The 21,994-nt window shown below is 42.5% G+C and overlaps 2 protein-coding genes across 2 annotated transcripts in view; both read right to left on the minus strand.

Moving 5' to 3' along the window:
• The window catches only part of cpne2 (copine II), a 36,487-nt gene extending 31,336 nt beyond the window's left edge, over positions 1-5,151 (minus strand). The window contains exon 1 of the mRNA XM_012818709.3: positions 3,435-5,151. The gene's annotated coding sequence lies outside the window, so the exon portion shown is untranslated. The remainder of the gene's footprint in view (positions 1-3,434) is intronic.
• A 1,687-nt stretch (positions 5,152-6,838) lies between these two features.
• Positions 6,839-21,994, minus strand: part of nlrc5 (NLR family, CARD domain containing 5) — a 28,984-nt gene continuing 13,828 nt past the window's right edge. The window contains exons 18-42 of the mRNA XM_031564890.2: positions 21,459-21,518; positions 21,232-21,315; positions 20,848-20,931; positions 20,152-20,241; positions 19,841-19,906; positions 19,208-19,291; positions 18,744-18,824; positions 18,274-18,357; positions 17,527-17,613; positions 15,957-16,016; positions 15,637-15,687; positions 15,344-15,427; positions 14,607-14,687; positions 14,335-14,418; positions 14,160-14,243; positions 12,585-12,671; positions 11,895-11,978; positions 11,549-11,653; positions 11,207-11,290; positions 10,023-10,112; positions 8,999-9,082; positions 8,479-8,562; positions 7,614-7,691; positions 7,331-7,414; positions 6,839-7,184 (exon numbers count right to left, since the gene is read on the minus strand). Of these exons, the coding sequence (XP_031420750.2) occupies positions 7,097-7,184; positions 7,331-7,414; positions 7,614-7,691; positions 8,479-8,562; positions 8,999-9,082; positions 10,023-10,112; positions 11,207-11,290; positions 11,549-11,653; positions 11,895-11,978; positions 12,585-12,671; positions 14,160-14,243; positions 14,335-14,418; positions 14,607-14,687; positions 15,344-15,427; positions 15,637-15,687; positions 15,957-16,016; positions 17,527-17,613; positions 18,274-18,357; positions 18,744-18,824; positions 19,208-19,291; positions 19,841-19,906; positions 20,152-20,241; positions 20,848-20,931; positions 21,232-21,315; positions 21,459-21,518 (2,032 nt within the window). The 3' untranslated portion in view covers positions 6,839-7,096. The remainder of the gene's footprint in view (positions 7,185-7,330; positions 7,415-7,613; positions 7,692-8,478; positions 8,563-8,998; positions 9,083-10,022; positions 10,113-11,206; positions 11,291-11,548; positions 11,654-11,894; positions 11,979-12,584; positions 12,672-14,159; positions 14,244-14,334; positions 14,419-14,606; positions 14,688-15,343; positions 15,428-15,636; positions 15,688-15,956; positions 16,017-17,526; positions 17,614-18,273; positions 18,358-18,743; positions 18,825-19,207; positions 19,292-19,840; positions 19,907-20,151; positions 20,242-20,847; positions 20,932-21,231; positions 21,316-21,458; positions 21,519-21,994) is intronic.

Consider the following 21,994-nt stretch of genomic DNA (forward strand, 5'->3'; position numbering starts at 1 on the left):
GCACACATAACATCACATGTGAGGGCAGGACTTGTGTGCTAGACACAACACAACGCTACAAAGGTTTAAACACACACACAGACAGACACACACACACACGCACGCACACACAAAGACACACACACACACACACACAAACACACACACAGACACACACAGACAGACACACACAAACACGCACGCACACACAAAGACACACACACACACACACACACACACACACAAACACACACACAGACACACACAGACAGACACACACACACACGCACGCACACACAAAGACACACACACACACACACACACACACACACACAGAGACACACACACACACACACACACACACACACAAAGACACACACACACACAAAGACACACACACACACACACACACACAGACACACACAAAGACACACACACACACAAAGACACACACACACACACAGACACACACAGACACAGACACACACACATACACAAACACACACACACAAAGACACACACACACACACACACACACACAAAGACACACACACACACTTCACACAGACACACAGCCACACATACAGACACACACACACACAAACACACACACACACACAGACACAAACACACACACACGAACACACACACACGAGCCCACCCACCCAATTACTCACAGTGGAAAGTCTCGCTCACACCTCTCGACACCTAGTAAACAGCACTTACCGGTCATCATCTTTAATACGTAATTACATGTCTGACCTGGCATTTTAGCATAAGGTAGAGTTCAAGTCTTTTCCCAGGCTAAGCTTCTGCTTGTGGAGCCCTAAGAGAAGGTTTGCACCCCAGGGGGAAACAGGACACTGTTGCTCCGAGGTTGTGACCAAAAGACTGCAGGTTGTATGTGATGACATTTAACAGACTGAAACAATGCCACTCAAAAAACCACCTTGTGTTTTGGAGGAACACTGTGATACTCAAAAAGGGTTACTTTGCAAACACACACACACACACACACACACACACACACACACACACAAACAAACTAAAAAATACACACACACACACACACACACACAAACACACAGAGACATACACACACAAACACACATAGACACACACACACACAAACAAAGAGAGAGAGAGAGAAAGAGAGAGAGAGAGAGAGAGAGAGAGAGATACACACAGAAAAAATAGACACACATATTGCATATACACAAATGTTTCCCATAAGGCTTGCCATGGAAATGCCATGTTGCCATGGCGATGCTTTCAGCACTACACCATGGACCCAAGAAAAACATCTCCATTGCCACGGATATGGAGTTGCCCATGTCACAGTCTGCATCATAGTGACATCAGCATCTCGTTCAGAAAGAAACGAGCAGAACAAGGAACAACATAGCAAGATCCACACAGGCCATTACCATGGGTGGCTTAGTACCACACAGGCCATTCATGGGGGGCTTAGCTGCTAGATCACTTCCTGCCTTGCACACATAAGAGCAGATATAACTGGAGAGGGTCACTCTTCAGCATCCGGTCACACCAGACTTGGACACAAGTCTCTTTACTTAGCCAAGTGAGAAACTTGACATAGGAAGTACCACTGTGTGACACAAGGCAACGAGGTTATAAGCTCCTACCTCATAGCAGCTGAGCTCAGCCCTAACTTCCTTTTTTATAAATGTGACGCTTGTCTAAGGAGTCATCACACTGTACTTAGTCACACTGTACACAGACCTAGGCCATACCCGATACAGCAAATATAGACATGCGGCTTCAGGCGTTCCTCAAAACTCAATTGTGACCACAGGTAGCCATTGCATCTAGAGTGCCACAAATCTATTATTATGTGTTCAGTTAGCATTAACCACACATAACACAGACGTTGTCTATCTCCGATCTCCCTCCATCTTTCTTAAAACACACAGACACAGATACACACACACATACAGCGTGAGAGGGGGGGATTGAGAGAAAGAGGAAACATGAGAGAGAGAGAGAGAGAGAGAGAGAGAGAGAGAGAGAGTCTGTGATGTGGCATTCATCAAGCATGTGAATGCCTGAGCACAGGAGCCCAAGTGCATAAGTCACAGAACAGGTAATAGGAATCATGCCTGTCTAAGCAGCAGCCCAGTCAGCCCTGGCAGTGATCTGGGTCTGAACCAGAACCTGATGACCCAGATGTGATCCATGCTGTCCTGCTGGCTTGGTAACCTATCCAGTAGGAGGACATAAGCATGAACAGAACCTACATGAATGTCATCCTAGCACCAGTTTCTCTGATCCGTTTAGCAACGCTCCTGTGCTAAAGACCAAGCTGACACATACTCAGTCATACTGAGTCACACCATGGTGACTTTTAGCCACAGCACCATTGCCTTTTGTTGGCAGTAAACCATTGACTGTAAAAAGCTGTTTACTGTCATTACAGTAAGCCATTGTGGCCTGTTTCCATTCAAGGAGGGAAACCCAAAGAGCATCATTATGTCTTAAATTGTCCTCTTCATCCTTTTGTTTGGCAAACTGAATCATAGAAGTAGAGGCCTTAATATGTCCTACTGAACCCGTTACTATTAAAGCTGGTATTAGCAAAGGCCAGCGTTAGCTCCGATGAAGGATCTTCTGAGCTGAAGATCTTTTAGCTGATGATCCAACCCAAATACTCAGGTTGTCATAGAACCCACTTTCAGAGACATTTCACTTTGACAAAGCCTGCGTGTGCCACGGAGATACTATGCAGATATCCACCTATACGCCAATAACGGCCACTTGTACAGGACTAATTACCTAGAAGGTTATCTGTACAAGTTAATGCGCTCTTACAGTAACACTGCCAAGCATTCTATGCCTCTACTCGCACGTATCACGGCCAGGTATTGTATGTATCCCCCGCACCACTAGCAGGTCTCATACCTACTCCAGCTGAAGCTCATCAGCGGAACTTTCACTTTCTCAACAGCTCAACTACTACAAGAGTGTTACAGGTGCGGCACTTCACAACAGTCTTTCCACATTCGTTCCACCTATAGGCTATGGCCATTGAATCTTATTCATTTATAAGTATAAGTATATAGCCGACTGCAAGCAGGGAATGCCGAAGAAAATACTAGTGAAATCTAAGACAATGATTACGTTGTTATCCGCAAAGAAGTGGTGGATTAATGTTTTGTTGTTTACTAATTAACGTAGGCTATTACTCTATTCCCGCAGCAAATGATGTCCATCAGCGGGGGTAAACAAATTAAGCTTCTTAAAGACATGACGAAATGAAATTATATGGTCATGATCAAATGTACCAGGCTGTAAATTATCAAGAGGACGAAAGACAGCGTCTCATCTAAGCAGCGGTAACAGTTCAAACAGCTCTCTTTTGAATTCTGCTCCATTCAATGTTCTTTATCACAAATAATTATTCCATTAAAATAATGCAATCATCAATGTATACTTACGCTAACTGAATTCGATTATATACTTTGATGACACCACTTCTTCTTTTCGATTGACGCGAAAACACTTCTACTGGAAATGACCATGCGTTATGGTTATTTTCATTATGTCCAAAAGAGGTAGCCTAGCCCAATGGCACGGAAAAGTTGAAGTCAGTTTAAAAGACTCATTGCAGCGAACAATACGCCTACTGTCGAGGACTCTCGGGTAGAGCGTCTCTGCCCAAATGTTTCCTGCAAGTAGTGGTGTGTGCTTTCCTTCACGGTTCCTGCAACTCCGCCTAGCCAGTACGATGCATAAAGTCGAGCGGCCAGCGCTCTTAAACTAATGGCAATGTGGTCTTGAACGTTGAAGGAAGCGCTCGAGCTCTCTCTGCGTGCAGAATTCAGCGATTTTTAGGTTAGTAGCGAATAGCCACATTAGTTGTTTGTGCATAACATTTGTTCCAATAAGTTTTCTATAAGGCTTCCTTATACAAGTTAAAGCTCCTTTGAGGTCTGTACTCCAGATTAACACAGTTCATCAAACCAATATCATGAATATCATGAATATATGCGAACTGCTGTAAATCATAACAAAACAAGACACAAGGGTTTCAGAGCAGTGATGTTTTCCTGTTTTTCTTTATTTTTTTTCTCCAGTAAAGAGTCAGCCTTGGTAACATGAAATGACCAATAGTTGTTTCGTTTTGCCACCTGTCTAGCCATTTCCAAGTAGTTAGTGGAACACTAACAGCACTTGAGTTGCATGTAAGGTTATTTGGTCATTTTTAGCGATCATATAGACTACTAATAACTCCACACTTGACATATCTGAAGTCGTTTTTTTTATGTTTATGTATAAAACAAAATATCAATGTACATCATGCAAGTACCATGTGCCATCAACTTGAATCTGACTCTGGGTGTGTATCGCCATCTAGAGATGGAGGATGTAATTTCACAAGTTAATTCTAATAAATATAACCAGTATGACTATGAACAAGTAATACTGATTTAAAAAAAAAAAAACACTCAATTCAGAAACAAAGTCTAAGAAGTGCAACACAATTCACATTTACCTCAAGCCCTGAGAAATTAAATAGAGGACAATGAAGAGCACAAAATGAATGTGTCCAGGTGAACACAGGAATACCCTGGAGTGTGTGTGTGGCTTTGAGTTGATAAACAATATTGCTCAAAGTTGTCTGCTGAAGCTGATCAAACACCGTGGGCCCTAATTTCATTGACTGGCTAAACTGGCCACAAGCAACATGGGTGGGTCAGGGCAGTGCTCCCACACGCTAGCTGTAGTTCATGTGGGACGGCCTTTGCTCGTGGCTGGTTGCCCATCAATACAATTAGGGCCCTGTGTGTATGTTTGCCCGCAGCAGGTAGCTGCTCTTACCAATGAGCTAAATCCAGTTACACAAGTGTCCATTTAAATTCAAATGAGAGAACCGCATCCTGATATGATAGTACATGATGTGTGCGACTGATTAACATTTGGCGTTAGTTTTTGACTGCAGATATGATTTCAGAGCTGTTGAGACACAGAGGACAGAAATAATGAAAGCACAATGCTCAGGTTTTCAGAAATGGTCTTTGTGTGTGTGTGTGTGTGTGTGTGTGAGAGAGAGAGAGGGAGGGTAGTAGTTTCACATTTTTATATAGTTATGTGTATGTGCTTATGTCTCCACAATGTGTGCGTGTGTGTGTGAGCGTGTGTATGTGCGTGTGAGTGTGTGTAAGTGTGTGCATGTGTGTGCGAGTGTGTGCATGAGTGTGTGCGCGAGTGTGTGCATGTGTCTGCGAGTGTGTGCATGTGTGTGCGAGCATGTGTGTGTGTGAGCGTGTGTGTGTGAGTGTGTGCATGTGTGTGTGTGAGTGTGTGCATGTCTGTGCGAGTGTGTGAGTGTGTGCATGTGTGTGCAAGTGTGTGTGTGTGTGTGTGCGTGTGTATGTGCGTGCGTGTGTGTGTGAGCGTGTGCATGTGTGTGCGAGTGTGTGCATGTGTGTGCAAGTGTGTGTGTGTGTGAGCGTGTGTATGTGCGTGCGTGTGTGTGTGAGCGTGTGTATGGGAGTGGGAAGTTTATACATAGGTGTACGTGTTTCTTTTTCAGGTCTGAAATGCATGGCTGAAATCTGTCCTCTGCGTGTCTCTTACACAACCCTGTTGGAATGGTGAATCCTTCGGTGCTATTGCTACGGGTCACCCCCTGTCTCCTATTTCTAAAGCACATTTTGAGGTAGTGTGCTCCCCACTACCATGTAAACATAACACCCCTTCTCTTCGTCTGCAGTGCAAATAGAACTTCAACCTTGTGAGTATGAGCACCAGATCAGTGCCACTATGTTGAAGAGAAGCTTAGTCTCTGTTCAGTCTCTCGCAGCAAGTGTTCGTCTTCCCTACTGATGAGATTCCGCCAAAGTCTATTGACAAGTAAAACAAGCAGAGAGATGTGCAGAGTCAACATAACAACACAACTGGATGGGAAAGCAAAAAACCCGATAATACAATAATAATAATTAGGGCTGTCAGCGTTAATGCGTTAATCTATGCGATTAATGCGGCCGCGATTAACGCGATAAAATATTTTAACGCAATTAAAAAAAAATATATATATTTATTTATTTATTTATTTTTTAATGCCTTTTTTTTGGATAGGACATGAAGTTATGACAGGAAGCGAGGCGGAGAATAGGTGGGGAGAGGATTGGGAAATTACATCAGGCCAGACTTGAACCTGTGTCCCCTCGGGCAATGTAGCCCGTAAGTAGGGGGCTTGGCCTACCATTTTATGGGAGCGATGAGGGACAGGTGGGGCTTGAATAGCCCCCCTTGTTCAAAGTGGGGAATGACAGAAAAAGTTTGAGAACCACTGCGGTAGTTGAAGATGGAGAGAGCTGAGAGATTGTTGGGTGGAAAGTCTCTGTTTAAGAGCCAAAATGACGGAACAATCGACAAAACTAAAGTTGTATGTAGCATTTGTCAAGCTGAATTTAGCTATCACAGAAGCAGCTCGTCTTGAAGTTATCACCTTAATGCAAAGCACCCGACAGAAAGCAGTCCCAGGTTAGATGATCGCCAACCCACACTCCATGACTTCTCTAGGAAAATAACCAGACCAGTCCGTGAAAAGGTTGCCATTTGGGTTGCCGGTGACTGTCGGCCCATCAACATAGTTGAGGACAGTGGGCTGATTGAGGTGATTCGAATTGCTTCAGGGGAAATTCTTACGATTTACCGTCGAGGGGCACCATTGTGTTTAAAAAAAAAATACAATTAAACAACAGTGTCTAAAATACACGCTGTATGAAGTGATTACTCGTTAATTCATAAGATTTAGTCTTAAGAAGAAAAAAAAAACTTTTAATCGCGATTAATTCATTTCAAAATATGCGATTAATTAGTTATTTTTTTTTAATCTATTGACAGCCCTAATAATAATCAATGTGTGTAAGAAATTAAAAACAGATATAGATTGAAATACTTATGCATACAGCTATGGTGATTAAGCATTGAATACTATGTAACATAATATTATAGAAGGACCTAAGAAAGGTATATCAGTAGGAACATGAAAAGCAGATATTGAAAAGCAGATATTGAATAACCCTATTTATATCCATATATATGGTGAATTAACATCACTGACTGTGATATAAAGCACATCAGGAAGAGCTTACCTCACAACCTCAATGGTGAAGGAGAATCGCAGGCTCTCTGCCAGAACTCTGGCTCCTTCCATACTGATTCTGTTACTCTCCAAACTGAAATACAAAGATGAAAACAAACAAACAAACAAACAAATAAATAAATAAACAAACTGAAAAACAAAAATAAATAAATGAGGCCCTTTCTCAGAAAGACAAACAGGTTTACATAATTTGGTACCAAACCCTATCTAGTTACTTACTCGAGCCGCCTCAACTTCACACACTTGGACATAACCTCAGCCAGCATCACAGCCACCTCATTACCACAGCTGTTCCATGCCAAACTAGAATAATAGAATAGAATAGAATAGAATATAAAAGCCTTTAAAATTAGAAGCAGCAGCAATACAAGGTTTCAACACTTTTGTCAACATTTGATGAGGCAAATAACATTAATCAACATAAGCAATCCTATAAAGGCTGAATGCTGCGTATGCCTTTGAAAGACAAGACACTGGGACAAAGATGTTTAACTGACGGCACCTGACATCTTCAATGTTGACGCAGTGTCTTAAGGAGTCAGCCACGCTAGAAAGTTCAGATGTCCCGATGGCAATTAACCTGTAACATATATTCACAGATCAGCATTCACAAGAATGTCAAATATTTCCTGACAATGACAATAATTCCACAATCCAAAAACGACAGTTGGATTTAAATCTACCTTCCTCTTGACCAGTTAGGCATGGAAAATAACTGAGTGACTGTTGCAATCTTTATAGTATTAATTTGGCAGGAAATTCTCTCCAAAACGACTGAACAAACAGGTAGGGTCCACCTGTGTTATTAGCACCCTGCTCTACCAGTTTAGCTACAGCATCACTGGAAGCTAGTTAAAGGTGCAGTCCACAATTATAATCCGAATCACTTTTGTCAAATTCAGCTAATTGCTCTTCACTGTCCTCTAGCTGCCCATTCTGTGGGTGTGCTGAAAAAACTCTTGGCTTTGTAAATGGGAAAATAACAAAGTGGCTCGGACTGAGCCATACACTATTCTAGTCAATCCACGTTGCTTCAGGAGCACGGAAGGGAGCGGTGTCATTTGATTGGCTGTTGTCAATATCAACAACCTTTCGCCAGAATCAAGGACTGAGCCTTTAAGACATGCTTTATGATTCAGGTGTTAATAGAACCAAGGACTGAACCTTTAAGACATGTGTTATAATTCAGGTGTTAATAGAATCAAAGACTGAACCTTTAAGACATGCTTTATGATTTAGGTGTTAATAGAATCGAGGACTGTGCCTTTAAGACGTGCTTCATGATTCAGGTGCTAATAGAATCGAGGACTCTGCCTTTAAGACATGCTTCATGATTCAGGTGTTAATAGTGGAAAGGGGAATCTTACTGTAGTTTGGTCAGGTACTTGAGATGTGTCAGTCCTGCAGACAGGCTCACAGCATCATCAGCAGTGAAGTGGTTCTCCGAGAGACTTCAAGCCCACCATTAAGATCAAGTTAGTCATAATATTTGAGACAGCAAAACACGACAAAACATTCACACTTCATAGAGAAATGATAAAGAATGCTGAGAACTAGTTTAACACAGTATAGTGTAACACAGTCTTGTAATCTTGCAATTGCAATTGACTTTCTGCGTATAATGGTTCATTGCTTTTTAAGGCACTCACGTAATTTGTCTCTCCTACAATAAACAAACCGTCAGATGCATATGATCATACAATTACCTAGTTATAAGCTTTCTTTAGCATTACCTGCATGAACTCATACAGACCATAACCCCATCTCTGACCATAATCGCATCCTTGACTCTAACCCCATCCCTGACCATAAGCCTGACTCTAACCCCATCCCTGACCATAGAGAGAGAGATTGAAACAGACTTCACTTAAATCATAACAGACTTACTTGAGGACCCTAAGGCGTGGGAGACCACTCAGGACTTTGCCCAGTTTGGCTGCAGATGCAGAGCCCAGGCTGTTCTTACGGAGACTAGAGAAGACGGTAAGTGCAATTTTACTCTTCATACGGAGATATATTCATAACAGAATAAGTATCAAACCACATTGTTACTCTAGTTTAGTATCTCTGTGATGGAAATGTATGATTTCTCCTGTAAAGTGGTGCTTAAACAGTGACACATCTCATAGGGAAAGGTCTCCTAGCAGACAGAGCTGGAGAGTAGAGAAGGAGAGGCTGCTGGGGTATGAGAGGACATGTCCTCTGGATGATGATGATAGGATTTAAATCTGAGAAACAGACTTCTCAAGTAAATGCTCTGTCAGAGAGTCTAGTGCCAGTTAATATGAAGGCAACCTAGGAGGTATGGGCAAACATGTTTGTCAGAGTGTTCTTTCTGGTTTCTTAGGTTCTATGTTCTCCTGGGTCTTTTAACAATCAAGGAATGTAATAACACTGTGATGTATTATGATATTGTTGCCAGAGTGTTCTGGGGAAGGGATAAGATGATAAGGTTTCCTGTAAAAGTGTTTTTAGAAGGAGGCTACTAGCCAATCTGGGTAGAGAAACTGTGTTATGTGAACTTACAGCCAATTACAAACGAGATAAACAAATATTATGATAATGAGATGTCTCTTCGTGAGTTTTGGGTTTAAAAGATGATGAAAAAATGGCTGCTGTTCACTGCCTGACCAACAGTATGACTTCAGATCCAGTGTCTGCAGAGCCGTCATAAACCAAAATCTTTTACATTTTCTGCTGTGGTGTGATTCAACTTCAGGAAAACTCTGTAAGTTACCATGACAATCTCATTCATTATTGTAAAGTTTGGATGGATGGATGGATGGATGGACAGACGGATGGATGGATGGATTGACAGATGGATTGATAGATAGATAGATAGATAGATAGATAGATAGATAGATAGAGTAATCCAGAAGCAAGTGATGTGATGTGATAAATCACAGCTTACTTTAGCTCCTCCAGTGCTGTGCACTGAGCCAGCGTCTGCACCAACCTCTCCCCAGTGCTGTCACTCATGCCACTGCATGGCTCTGCCAGGCTGGAGAGCACAAACACAAACAAACACAAACAAACAGCTGTTACACACCTACAGAGGCAGACTTTAAAACAGGGTGTCCACAATGTCTCATTTCGCTGGGGACAGTCCCCATTTTGGTGGCCGGTCCCCGGAAATGTCTGTTTTTAAGTGTGAATTGAAAACAGACCAGAAAGTCCCAGAAGAACAGAAAGAAAGAAAGGAAGAAATAAGACCGGGCACTAGACAGACAGACAGATGTCTCATGTTGTGCTTGTTTTGGCCAACAGAGGGGGCTGGCTGCTCGCTGTAGCCCTTCTTTGTTATTATTATGTTCTTACCATGACAGTTTTTTATAGTCATAGAAATATTTTATATATATGTATATTAAAAGCAAATATTAGAGATATATATATATATCTCTAATAATTATTATATTTGCTTTTTAATGCGTAGTCATAGAATTATTATATATACAGTATATATAATAATAATAATTATTATATTTGCTTTTAAAGCTATTGGTCTTGAGCATTTAAAAAGTGTAGGTTAAAGACTTTTTACACCTTGATGTCTGCATTAAAGAACAGCAGCAATGATTAGGTGGTGCTGAGATCTCATTATTTTAACATTTTTAACATGCTATTTGTTTAGCAGGTGTCGAGGGCTAATGTTGGCCGCCTTAGTATGACTTTAGTGAGTTAGTTCCCACTTTAATCAGTCGGCCTTCACCATAGGTTATTAAAGTTTAACAGTTCCCATTGGTCAAAATACATGAAACAGGTACTGTCCCCCTTTTTTATTACCTAGATAAAAATCAATTTTCATTGGATATTTTAATGATATGTTGACAAACTGGGACTGTAAATGTCCGCGGTTTTCATTTCAGAAATCTGGTCGGAGTTAGTGCGGGTAAACTTTATACTGCATTGCATACTACATACTGAAGCATAGAGAAAAGGTGACAATTCAGAAAAAGTGTAAATGAAATGTGTAAACAAAATAATATTAACATACATGTTATTATTGTTGTTGTGACTGATGATATGTTCTGACTATGACAGTCGGGTGTGATATAAACAAGCAACCGTCACACCTGTCACACCGGGTAATCTTACCTTATCTGTCTAAGCTTTGTCCAGGTGGGGATGTGTTGAATCAGCGTCTGTACACCACAGTCACCTAACCTCAGGCCCTCTAACCTGCACACAAGTTTCAAAGAAGAAGCAGAAGTGAAGGTCTGTGCCATGCTGGCATCAATAGATTCAGCCTGGTGAGGTACAGGTATCGATAAGCTCACTAGTAAGGGTAGGCATGCTGGTTTCTGATCCCTTAGCACAATGTGTGTGCGTGTGTGTGTGTGTGTGTGTGTTTGTGTGTGTGTGTGCGTGCGTGCGAGTGTGTGTGCGTGTGTGTGTGTGTGCTTGTGCGTGTGTGTGTGTCTGTGTGTGTACACTCACTCAATCTGTTCTATCCCAGTACGCCCTTGCAGTGACAGCATAAGAGACTGAACAGTGAAGTCCTCCTCCTCAGGTGTAGAGGTTGTCATGGAAATATGATTCAGTCTAAAACCAAAACACAAATAAAAATCAACTGTGAATAAAATATCATCGCGACTGTCACATTTATAACAACTTTAAAACCACTGTAAGCATCACATTGACTGACACGTCAGCCACATTTCATTTCATGTCCCTTTCAGTCTGTCAGCCATGTTCCTCCGCAGTGACCCACAGTTCAGTGAATTCACACCGCAAAGCTCTTCTCTCTCATCTCTGACGGTTCACTACAGTGAGGCCATCTCACCTCAGAGACCTTAAAGAGGTCATCTGCTGAAGTCCTTGGGCCAGACAGCTCACCGCGTCCTTATCCAACTCGAGACGGTCCAGCCTGGATAGACAAGAGACATCGTTCTCTATAGTACATGCTGGGGTTACCATTGACATATGCACTCTCATATAACATCACATCATACACCCTCATGTAGACAATGCATGTGTTACATAGAACTACTGTTATCAGTATTAAGTACAACGGCATACAATTTATATGTTTCTTATTGACATATCAAACACATTGTCAGACCTCATATTTCATTGATGTATTAGCAGGCTTTAGGAGGAAGTACACTGAATGTCCCTTACTTCCTTCTAGGTTAAAGTCCGTAATGACTTGTCACATTAACCTCCTTTCCTAACTTGCACTTCCTCTCCCTTCGTCTTCCTTCCTCTACCTCTCCTTATCCTTCCTCTGACGCTATCTCCTCTAACTAGTACTTAACTCGCACTTACAGTAGTTACATTCCTGCACTTCTTTTTATTTCTTGTGTGAAGTAGTATTTATTTATTGTTACACTAGGTCTCTATTGCTCATAGCTTGATTGTTCTCTCCTTTGTATGTCACTTTGGATAAAAGCATCTGCTAAATGTCTAAATGTCATAAACAAGACATTAACAGTCACACAAGAGCACCACCGCAGAATTTCAGAAATCTCACCTGACGCCCTCTAGTGGCGAGCACTGAGCAATGCCCATGACCAGGTCCACAGCTCCTTGCGGCGACCAGCCAAAACACTCAGACAGGCTGCAGTTGTCAAGACAGAAAGAGATACCATCAGAAACAGCTGATCTATCCTGTGCCATTTGCACCTCTAAACTCCCTGCATTGTGTCAACTACACGACATGCTATTGCACTGGGAGTGCTTGGATTAAGGTGAGTTTCCCCTTAGTCCTACACATAAGCTCTAACTTCAGTTAAGACTTTGATTTCTTTGCTTCTGTGTTCTTCTCATTGCTTCTGATAAATCAGAGGGCAGTGTGGCGTGTGAGTAGTATGACATGAGGAACGGCGCTAACGCAGAGAAGGTTCCTTCTCGATGAGGAACAGAGAAGGTAGAGAAGGTTCCTACTCGATGAGGAACAGAGAAGGTAGAGAAGGTTCCTACTCGATGAGGAACAGAGAAGGTAGAGAAGGTTCCTACTCGATGAGGAACAGAGAAGGTAGAGAAGGTTCCTACACGATGAAGAACAGAGAAGGTTCCTACTCGATGAGGAACAGAGAAGGTTTCTACTCGATGAGGAACAGAGAAGGTTCCTACTCGATGAGGAACAGAGAAGGTAGAGAAGGTTCCTATTCGATGAGGAACAGAGAACGTAGAGAAGGTTCCTACTCGATGAAGAACAGAGAAGGTTCCTACTCGATGAGGAACAGAGAAGGTTCCTACTCGATGAGGAACAGAGAAGGTTCTTACTCGATGAGGAACAGAGAAGGTTCCTACTCGATGAGGAACAGAGAAGGTAGAGAAGGTTCCTACTCGATGAGGAACAGAAAAGGTAGAGAAGGTTCCTACTCGATGAGGAACAGAGAAGGTTCCTACTCGATGAGGAACAGAGAAGGTAGAGAAGGTTCCTACTCGATGAGGAACAGAGAAGGTAAAGAAGGTTCCTACTCGATGAGGAACAGAAAAGGTTCCTACTCGATGAGGAACAGAGAAGATAGAGAAGGTTCCTACTCGATGAGGAACAGAGAAGGTAGAGAAGGTTCCTACTCGATGAGGAACAGAGAAGGTTCCTACTCGATGAAGAACAGAGAAGGTTCCTACTCGATGAGGAACAGAGAAGGTAGAGAAGGTTCCTACTCGATGAGGAACAGAGAAGGTAGAGAAGGTTCCTACTCGATGAGGAACAGAGAAAGTTCCTACTCGATGAGGAACAGAGAAGGTAGAGAAGGTTCCTACTCGATGAGGAACAGAGAAGGTAGAGAAGGTTCCTACTCGATGAGGAACAGAGAAGGTTCCTACTCGATGAGGAACAGAGAAGGTTCCTACTCGATGAGGAACAGAGAAGGTAGAGAAGGTTCCTGGGCGACAGTGGTACAGGAGGTAGAGAAGTTGTTTAGTAATCAGAAGGTTGCTAGTTCGATTCCCTGTCGAAGCATCCTTGAGCAAGACACTGAACCCCTAATTGCTCCTGATGTGCAGTGTGCCATCAATGTAAAAAAAACATTTTGTATACATCCTTGTAATGTAAATGTACTCGATGAGGAACAGAGAAGGTAGAAAAGGTTCCTACCTGATGGACTGGAGATGAGGCAGACTGGGGAAAGTTCTTCCGAGCTCCACTGCTTCCTCGTCACTGATTGTATAGCCACTCAAACTGCAAAATAAAACCACACACTGAGTAAGACCACAAGGATTGCGCTTTAAAATGTACCAAGAACTAAGTATCCCGATTAATTCAGACTTACGAAATACTCTCAAGATTTGGACATCTCCGCAATGCAGCGATGATCATGAACACCTCATCCTCAGTGGAATGTTTAGTATGAAGGCTGATAAAGAAAGAAAGAAAGAAAGAATATTCAATAATTTTACATTATATCTACATATCTATCTGGTGGGTATATCAAACAACTGATTGAATGAATAAAGTGAATTGGGCTTAACCCCATCCAAATGTAACCAGAGATGCTGACAAGCCACCAGTCTTGAGGAGGACAGTAGCTTCATATGAGCTTACCTGAGTTTTCTCAGGTTCACGAGATCTGGTAGGGTAGAAATGAAGTCTGCTCCCTCTCTCCCAAATCTGTTGAGAGACAGACTGAAGAGAAAGAAGAAACTATGTCATATCATGACATGTCAAACATGCGACTGGACACTGAGTGAGAGGAAATCAGCAGCAGACGAATGAGGAGCTTTCATAGAACACATAGATTATTTGTGTAAACCCCCTCTAAAAATAAAAGAATATTTTCACTTTCTCTTTCCTTTCTGCTGCTCAACCAACAGTTGTCTTTGTTCCCCTCTGTTCTCCTGCACCTATCACTAGTAGAGATCCTACATTTACAAGTCCCTACCATCCACTTTTAAACTATTTGAAATTGGATTCCAGAATTTACAATGGGCAGACATGAGGTGGGCCTAGTATCAGGATTTTATTGGCCTTATTAGATAGTCCAAAACTCGTGACTTGTGACTAACAGCTTCCTGCCAGCTTGCCAGGTAGTCAGTAGGGCCAGTAGCCATAAGAATACTTTTAGTCTTTTCAGGGCAAATTAGCATTACACTATGATAGGAGTGTATGAAATTAATGAATGTAGTGAATGAAAACTCCAGCCAGGAAACATTAGGGAGGGTGAGAGCCATAATGTTCTCTCAGCACTAGAGGGCGCTGTGATACAAGTTCCACAAACAAAACCAAACGAACCAACTAAGAGTCTGGCATCTATCTATGTCGGAACACTGTCCACCACTTACTCAATCTCCTGCAGTAGTGCAGAGGCGGAGAGCACCGGCTGGAGGAGGAGGAGATGGTGGCCCTTTATTTCACTGTTGGCAAATCTGAGGGATATAACATGCGATTAGTTATTATGCCAAAACATTTACTGTCACCAAAAACCTGATTTTCATGGTGACCAAGACTAGTAAGTGATGGCTATTAGCATTGCTTATAATAGACTATTCATGACCAATACTACATACAGTATCATTCATAATGTATGTGACCTATAAAACCAGTTGAGTAATCAGTGGGTAGAGACCGCACCTACCTGACAGACTTCAAGGAAGAGGCAGTGCCCACAGAGTTACCACGGTTACCACTGTGGAGAGAAAAAGAGTCATAACTGTACTGAATGGAGGGGCTCCACAGAGAGGGCACTGTGCAGCACGATATGAGTGCACAGCTATCTCAGTGACACGAGGAGGCAAAGTAATAGGGCGGATAAAGTCTGACTCCACACACTGAGGAAGTCCAAAGGGTCCACTGAGAGAAGTCCACTGCCAAAGGGTCCATTATATTCCAACAACGTGGGGAAAGGGTCACTTAAGGGTTCATGAAAATACGAAAATGAGCTTTTTCCTCACATACCTGTGATTTGCGAGATGGGCATTCCTTGTCAAAGACACTGTCAAGAGACTGTTGGTAACCCTGCAATAGAGAAAAGCGTTCTGTACATGCTTTCCGTCATTCATTATATTCAAATCACTGTTCTTTAACACATTTAAAACACTTCACCAGGTATACTGCATAAATCTGGCAAAATCTGTCATAACATGTCACTTTGAACAGGTGCTCACATGGGTATACTGTATATACCAGACAATGGAGGGTGCTATTTTTCGCTGCCCAAATAATACCTTTCTGTGGTAACCACTGGGGAACCCCGGCCCTGTTTGATGTGTTCACCCCACGTGTCACATGCCATATGTATGGTGTTTGTAGGCCTGTACGTTTACGTGCAAGTTCAAACGTAACCTATTTCTCAGTTCCTGTAACTGAATGCTTGTTTTTGTGTGCCTATTTTTGTCGATAAACCAGAAATAAACCTGTGGTCGCATAACAATTGTCACGTCCGCCCTGACCTCTGCTCCGGCCACGCCCCCTTCAGTAGTCTCACTCTCACTCTCCCAGCTGCACTTCATTCAACTCTTCATTTACGTTCACACTCCCAGCTGCACTTCATTCACTTCTCTTAATCACGAATCACACACACCTGACACTTCCCTACATATACTCCTCACTCCCCTATCTGGTCTCGTTGTTAAATGGACAAAGATACGTCCCGAGCGCTTTAATCTACTCGAGCAGTGTCTCGTAACTTTTAGTTCTGCGCCCTTGCGCTCTCTGTGTCGCCTGGATTCCACTCCAGCGTTTCCCCAAGTTTCTTGAAGACGACCCCAGGTATTCAGTGACTGTCTTTTTAGTTCTGTGCCCCAGCATGTTGGTTTCCCTGATTAGAGTAATCCCCTGAGTTTGTTTTATGCCAGAGTTTGACTCTGAGTGTTTTGGTTAAATTGTATTTCTAGTATAGACAGTTATATTCACAGTTTACGTTTTCCAGTGTTTGATGCTGTGTATTTTGGTTTTAGTTTTTGGTATAATTTCTAGTCTCATTGTTTACTCGTGAAAACACGTTTACTTCTGAGTGTTCTCCCGTTAGTCTGTTAGTTCTTCCTGTATGTGTCTCCACCCCCCTTCACCTGGCTGTATTCGAAATAAAACTGTTTGATCTGAAACATCCATCTGAGTCCTTACGTCTCGTGACAACAGTTCAGACACTTCATTTCGATCTTATCTGACTTAAAGGTCCAGTCTGCAATTCTGGCGAAAGATTGTTGACATTTGAGCTAAACAGGCAATCAAATTACACCCTTCCCTTCTGTGCTGCTGAAGCAATGTGTTGATTGTTTATGGTTCATTCTGAGCCACTATGTTTCCCATTTACAGAGGTTTTTTTTTAATTGTCTGCGTACAAACACAAGTCGTTTTTATTGCACGCATAGCAACAGACAGCTAGAAGACCATAACGAGCAATCTGCTAAATTTGACAAAGTGTACTGGACTAGAATAACATACTGTACCTTTTAAATCATTAAAAAAAAGATATCAAAATAAAACTATAAAAATAAGAATAAGACATGACGGGTTTAGGTCTTACCCAATCTCCTGAATGTTGGCGTTCACATTTAGGCAGCCGGCTACAAGGACAACCACTGCCTCTTCTCTCATCCACTCCTCCTCAATCCTACCAGAGAGGAACAGTGACCTCATTCACAACAGTGCCCACCTCCATGCTAATCTGCAATCTCATCCGCCAAGCCTGTCATCACAGAGTAATTGGTCTCCATGGGGAGAGTACCGAGAAATGACTTTAAGGTGAAGGTGTGTCAGAGAGTTATGCCATTGGAGTTTCGCGTGTCAATACACAAACAACCCCTTCATGGACCATAACACATTATTTTTGTGTATACAATTCTTTTTTGTGTATGAAAAAGTATAAAATTATCTTTTTTAGTTATACACAGAGGAAAAGATGTTAAATTCCTTGTGCTATTGATTGGGGACTTCCCATAGCGGCCAAACCTCTCACTGTCACATGCAAGTACTCAGGCTATCCAGGGTAAGGGGTGGGGCGGGCTAGGGGCAAGGGTAGGAACTGGATACAAACCTAAGGGGCTGGGGGTGGTAGAGATTATGAACCCAGGTTAGGGTAAGGGAATAAACTGAGATATGAACCCTAATCACCGTAGCTACCCAAACATTTTACGACAACAGTCTTCTTCACGTAATACAGGTTCATTCACATGTCCCCAAGTAGACTATGAGCGCCTCCCTTTTTCAGCAGCCTCAGGCACCTCCTTCAAAGTTCACAGAAAGCTCTCTCGCCCCTCTGTCTCTCTCTGACCTGATAGTCCACTGGGGTTGATGCTGGCTCATGTGTTGGAAGAACTCCTCTATCTCCTCAGAACCCAATCCATTCCTCTTCATTCTGAAATGACACACAAAAAGACATACAAAGATACTGATCCAGTCACTGCAATGGCAAATACTGTCAGAGTATTGTGTAACACTCTAATTGTGCTTGGGTGGAATTTCACTTGTTTCTGAATGATTTGAGTTATAGTGTACATATGTGTACATGTATGCTTAAATGAACTACATTCTATAAGGATGGTGATAAATGTGTGTGTGTGTGTGTGTGTGTGAGTGTGTGTGTGTGCGTGCGTGCATGTGTGATATGTTAACTTCAGACAAAAAGTCTGTGTCAGAAGTCAGACTTAAATGCTTAGATGAGCTCAATTCTGTATGTGTGGTTAAAAGCGTGTGTGTGTGTGTGTGACTTCAGATAATGCCTGTGTCAGTTGTCACACTTACTCAAGGCTCTGCAGTGAGGACAGTTGGGCCAGGTTGTTCAGTATGCTCAGGCTTCCACTGTGCAGGGTATTACACAGCAGTCTACAGGCCAGAGAAACCACACATTTAAGCACTAAAACACCATTACAACACTAATACCAAAAGTGCTTTGTGCTAAACTAATGCTTTGTGCTAAGCTAGTGCTTTGTGCTAAGCTAGTGCTTTGTGCTAAGCTAGTGCTTTGACAATACTATTATTAAGTATTAGTAGTACTTCTCACAGTGGGTTTGATACTGGGGGATTGGAAGGGTCTCTGTTTTTTAATAAGTGCACACAGCCACTGGTCATTGTTAAAAATGTCAACAAATGTAAATAAAGTTGGACCAAATTGCCTAATTATGACTTTCACAATTGTACAGAAAGAAAATATACTACAGGATAATAACATGGTTAAGTGCGTTCTGTCTGGATGTAATAAAACTCACTCTAGTTTGACCAGTTTGTGGCATTTGCAGAGGATGTCCATAAGTTTCTGCAGATGCTCAGCTCTGAAGTTGCATTCTCTCAGACTACAGGAAATGATCAGTGGGAGGAGGAGGAGGGTGAGGGAAGAAAGGGGGAGGGGTGTTAAAAACACACAGAGAGAGAGGAGAGTGATGTGATGCACAGGGAATATAATACTGTGCTCAAATGAAGAAAAGTGGAGTACATTTACTTCCTCTATGAATGAAAGCTGCTTTGTGACCACACACACACACACACACACACACACAATAACTCACACAAACACACCCACACACACACACACCCACACATACTCTCTCTCTCACACACACACACGCACTCACTCACACAAACACAAACACACTCACTCACACACACACACACACACACACACACACTGTAGCGAAGGGAGAGAGTAGTCACCCCACTTGAACCCGGGTCTACAGTGTGACAGACAACAACCGCAACGGCAAAAAGCCAGGCTCACACACACACACAAACACACACAAACACACACTCCTCTCACGCATCTGAGAGTGGAAGATGAAGTCTTGAGGTCATGGGTGTCGGTTCAGAGCGAGTGACTCAGAGGAGTTTCCTGTACGCTAACCCACCTTAGGCTCTTCTCCTGCACGCTCTCCTGCATGAAGCGGATGAGACACTTCTCCTCAGCCCCCAGACTAACACCAACACCAGAAAGGACAGATCTTACAGACATGAAGAGGAACAGCATGTAACTAGTAAGGGGCATCATTTTTTGCTGTGTTTTGGCGTTTAGAATGTATGAGTACAGGGATTGGTATGAGGAATAACATGTTTGCTTGCAGTTTGTAATATATTTGTAATATAGAGATACAAAAAAAAATCACATCACACAGGTGAGGTTTATAAACCGAGTAAATGAGGTTGTCAAATCAGGCCGCACCTGACTGCCACTGCCACCACTCTCTCACAGGTGTTGATGGAGTTGACCAGGTGCAGAGCGCCAGCTGCAGTGAGCCTGTTGTCATTCAAACTATCCAGGAACACAAAGAGAGAGATCTCAAACACAGCAGTTTCCAGAAAGCGAAACGCAAAAATCAAACTCAAGTACATCACTCGTGTGTGTGTGTGTGCACTGGAAGTGTTGCAGTGTTGTAAGAGAGTACAGCCCCCTATGTGTATCTAACCACACACACATACACTCACACACACACACACACACACACACACACACACACACACACACACACACACACACACAGAACACATACCCATACAAACTCAGAAACACACACACACACACACATACAGAACACATACACACGCACACACACACTCACACAAACACACACAGCCACTCACAAACACAAACACACAGAACACATACACACACACACACACACACACACACACACACACACACACACACACACACACACACACACACACACACACACACACACACACTCACACAAACACACACACACAACCTATGTGGGCCAAGTGGCCTGTTGTGCTCTCCCTGCACTGTGATGAGACATGGTATGCTTTCTGGCATGGCAAGTTCAGGGGGGCGTCCCACGGAGCGTACACGCCAAATAAATAAATGTCGACCTTCTCTTTGCTGTGAGTGACTTACTTCACGGAGTTTCCAATCTGCAGCTTTGGGAGCCGGCCCATTAAGACTTGCACACCGTCATCTCTCAGGAGGTTACTGGACAAACTAGAGGAGTGAAGAGTGTTTACAAATAAACATTCAGAACGAAACCTGTGTCAGACCTTACTCATATTCCAGGACAACATTTAATTACGACGGGAGATTCTATATTGAATTGATAAAGGACTTCATACTAAGTGCATTTTGTTACAAGTGGCCAAAGTAAAGGTCAAGGTCAAGGTTATACAGTCAAGGCCGTGAAGCTGAAGTACTGAAGAGATCATTGTTTCATGTTCACTGAAGTCACAGTCACTTTAGATAGATAGATACTGTATGTACATCTGACTAACAGAAACAGACACATACTCAAGGTCAGAGAGACGAGTACAGTGCTCCAGGATTCCAGAAAGTTCTTCTACATCCTCGCGCGTCAGCTTACACTGACTAAGCCTGGAGACACAAGCCAAGAACAAAGACATTACAGCTGCACCAACCGTCTCACTAGTCACCTTTTATTGCACACACACACAACCACATCTTCAGACAATGAACTTCCTGGTGACCCTCTGCAGAAAGACAGAAATAGCACTCACCTGCAGGTGGTGTACTCTGCTTTCACCTCCTCAAACTTGATGAAGGCTTCTCCTCGGGGCCTGAGAAACACACATCTTTATTACCCTCTGTCAAATGCCTATGTATGTCCAAAGGCAAGTAGCAGATACAAATACACTCTTGTGCAATAACGCGTTAGTAGAAGGTTATCTTGCATGCAGTTGTGTGTGAAGGTCTAGGCACCCCAGGGCAAATTACATGTTGATTTGTTGAAGTGAAAAGGAGTAAATATAACACATGCATTTAAACAGACATTTAAATGAGCCTTTCCTCAAAGGTCAGTGCATTGGTTACTATGGATGCAAGGTTACTGTAGTTCCTGATCATCAAAAAAATTGGAAAATAGTAGTGAGTACGCGCTATTTAGACAGAATTAACACAACAGGTCTATCAGCTGAGCTTCAGCTGAGCCAAAGGGAGAGTTAAAAAACAAAACAACTGAAGATAATCTATGCAGTGAAAACATCTGCTCGAGCCTCAGGTTTATTACAGGCATAAAGGAGCATGTGTTCTAAAT

The sequence above is a fragment of the Clupea harengus genome, chromosome 3 (genome assembly GCF_900700415.2).
Source record: "Clupea harengus chromosome 3, Ch_v2.0.2, whole genome shotgun sequence".
Taxonomy (NCBI): Eukaryota; Metazoa; Chordata; class Actinopteri; order Clupeiformes; family Clupeidae; genus Clupea; species Clupea harengus.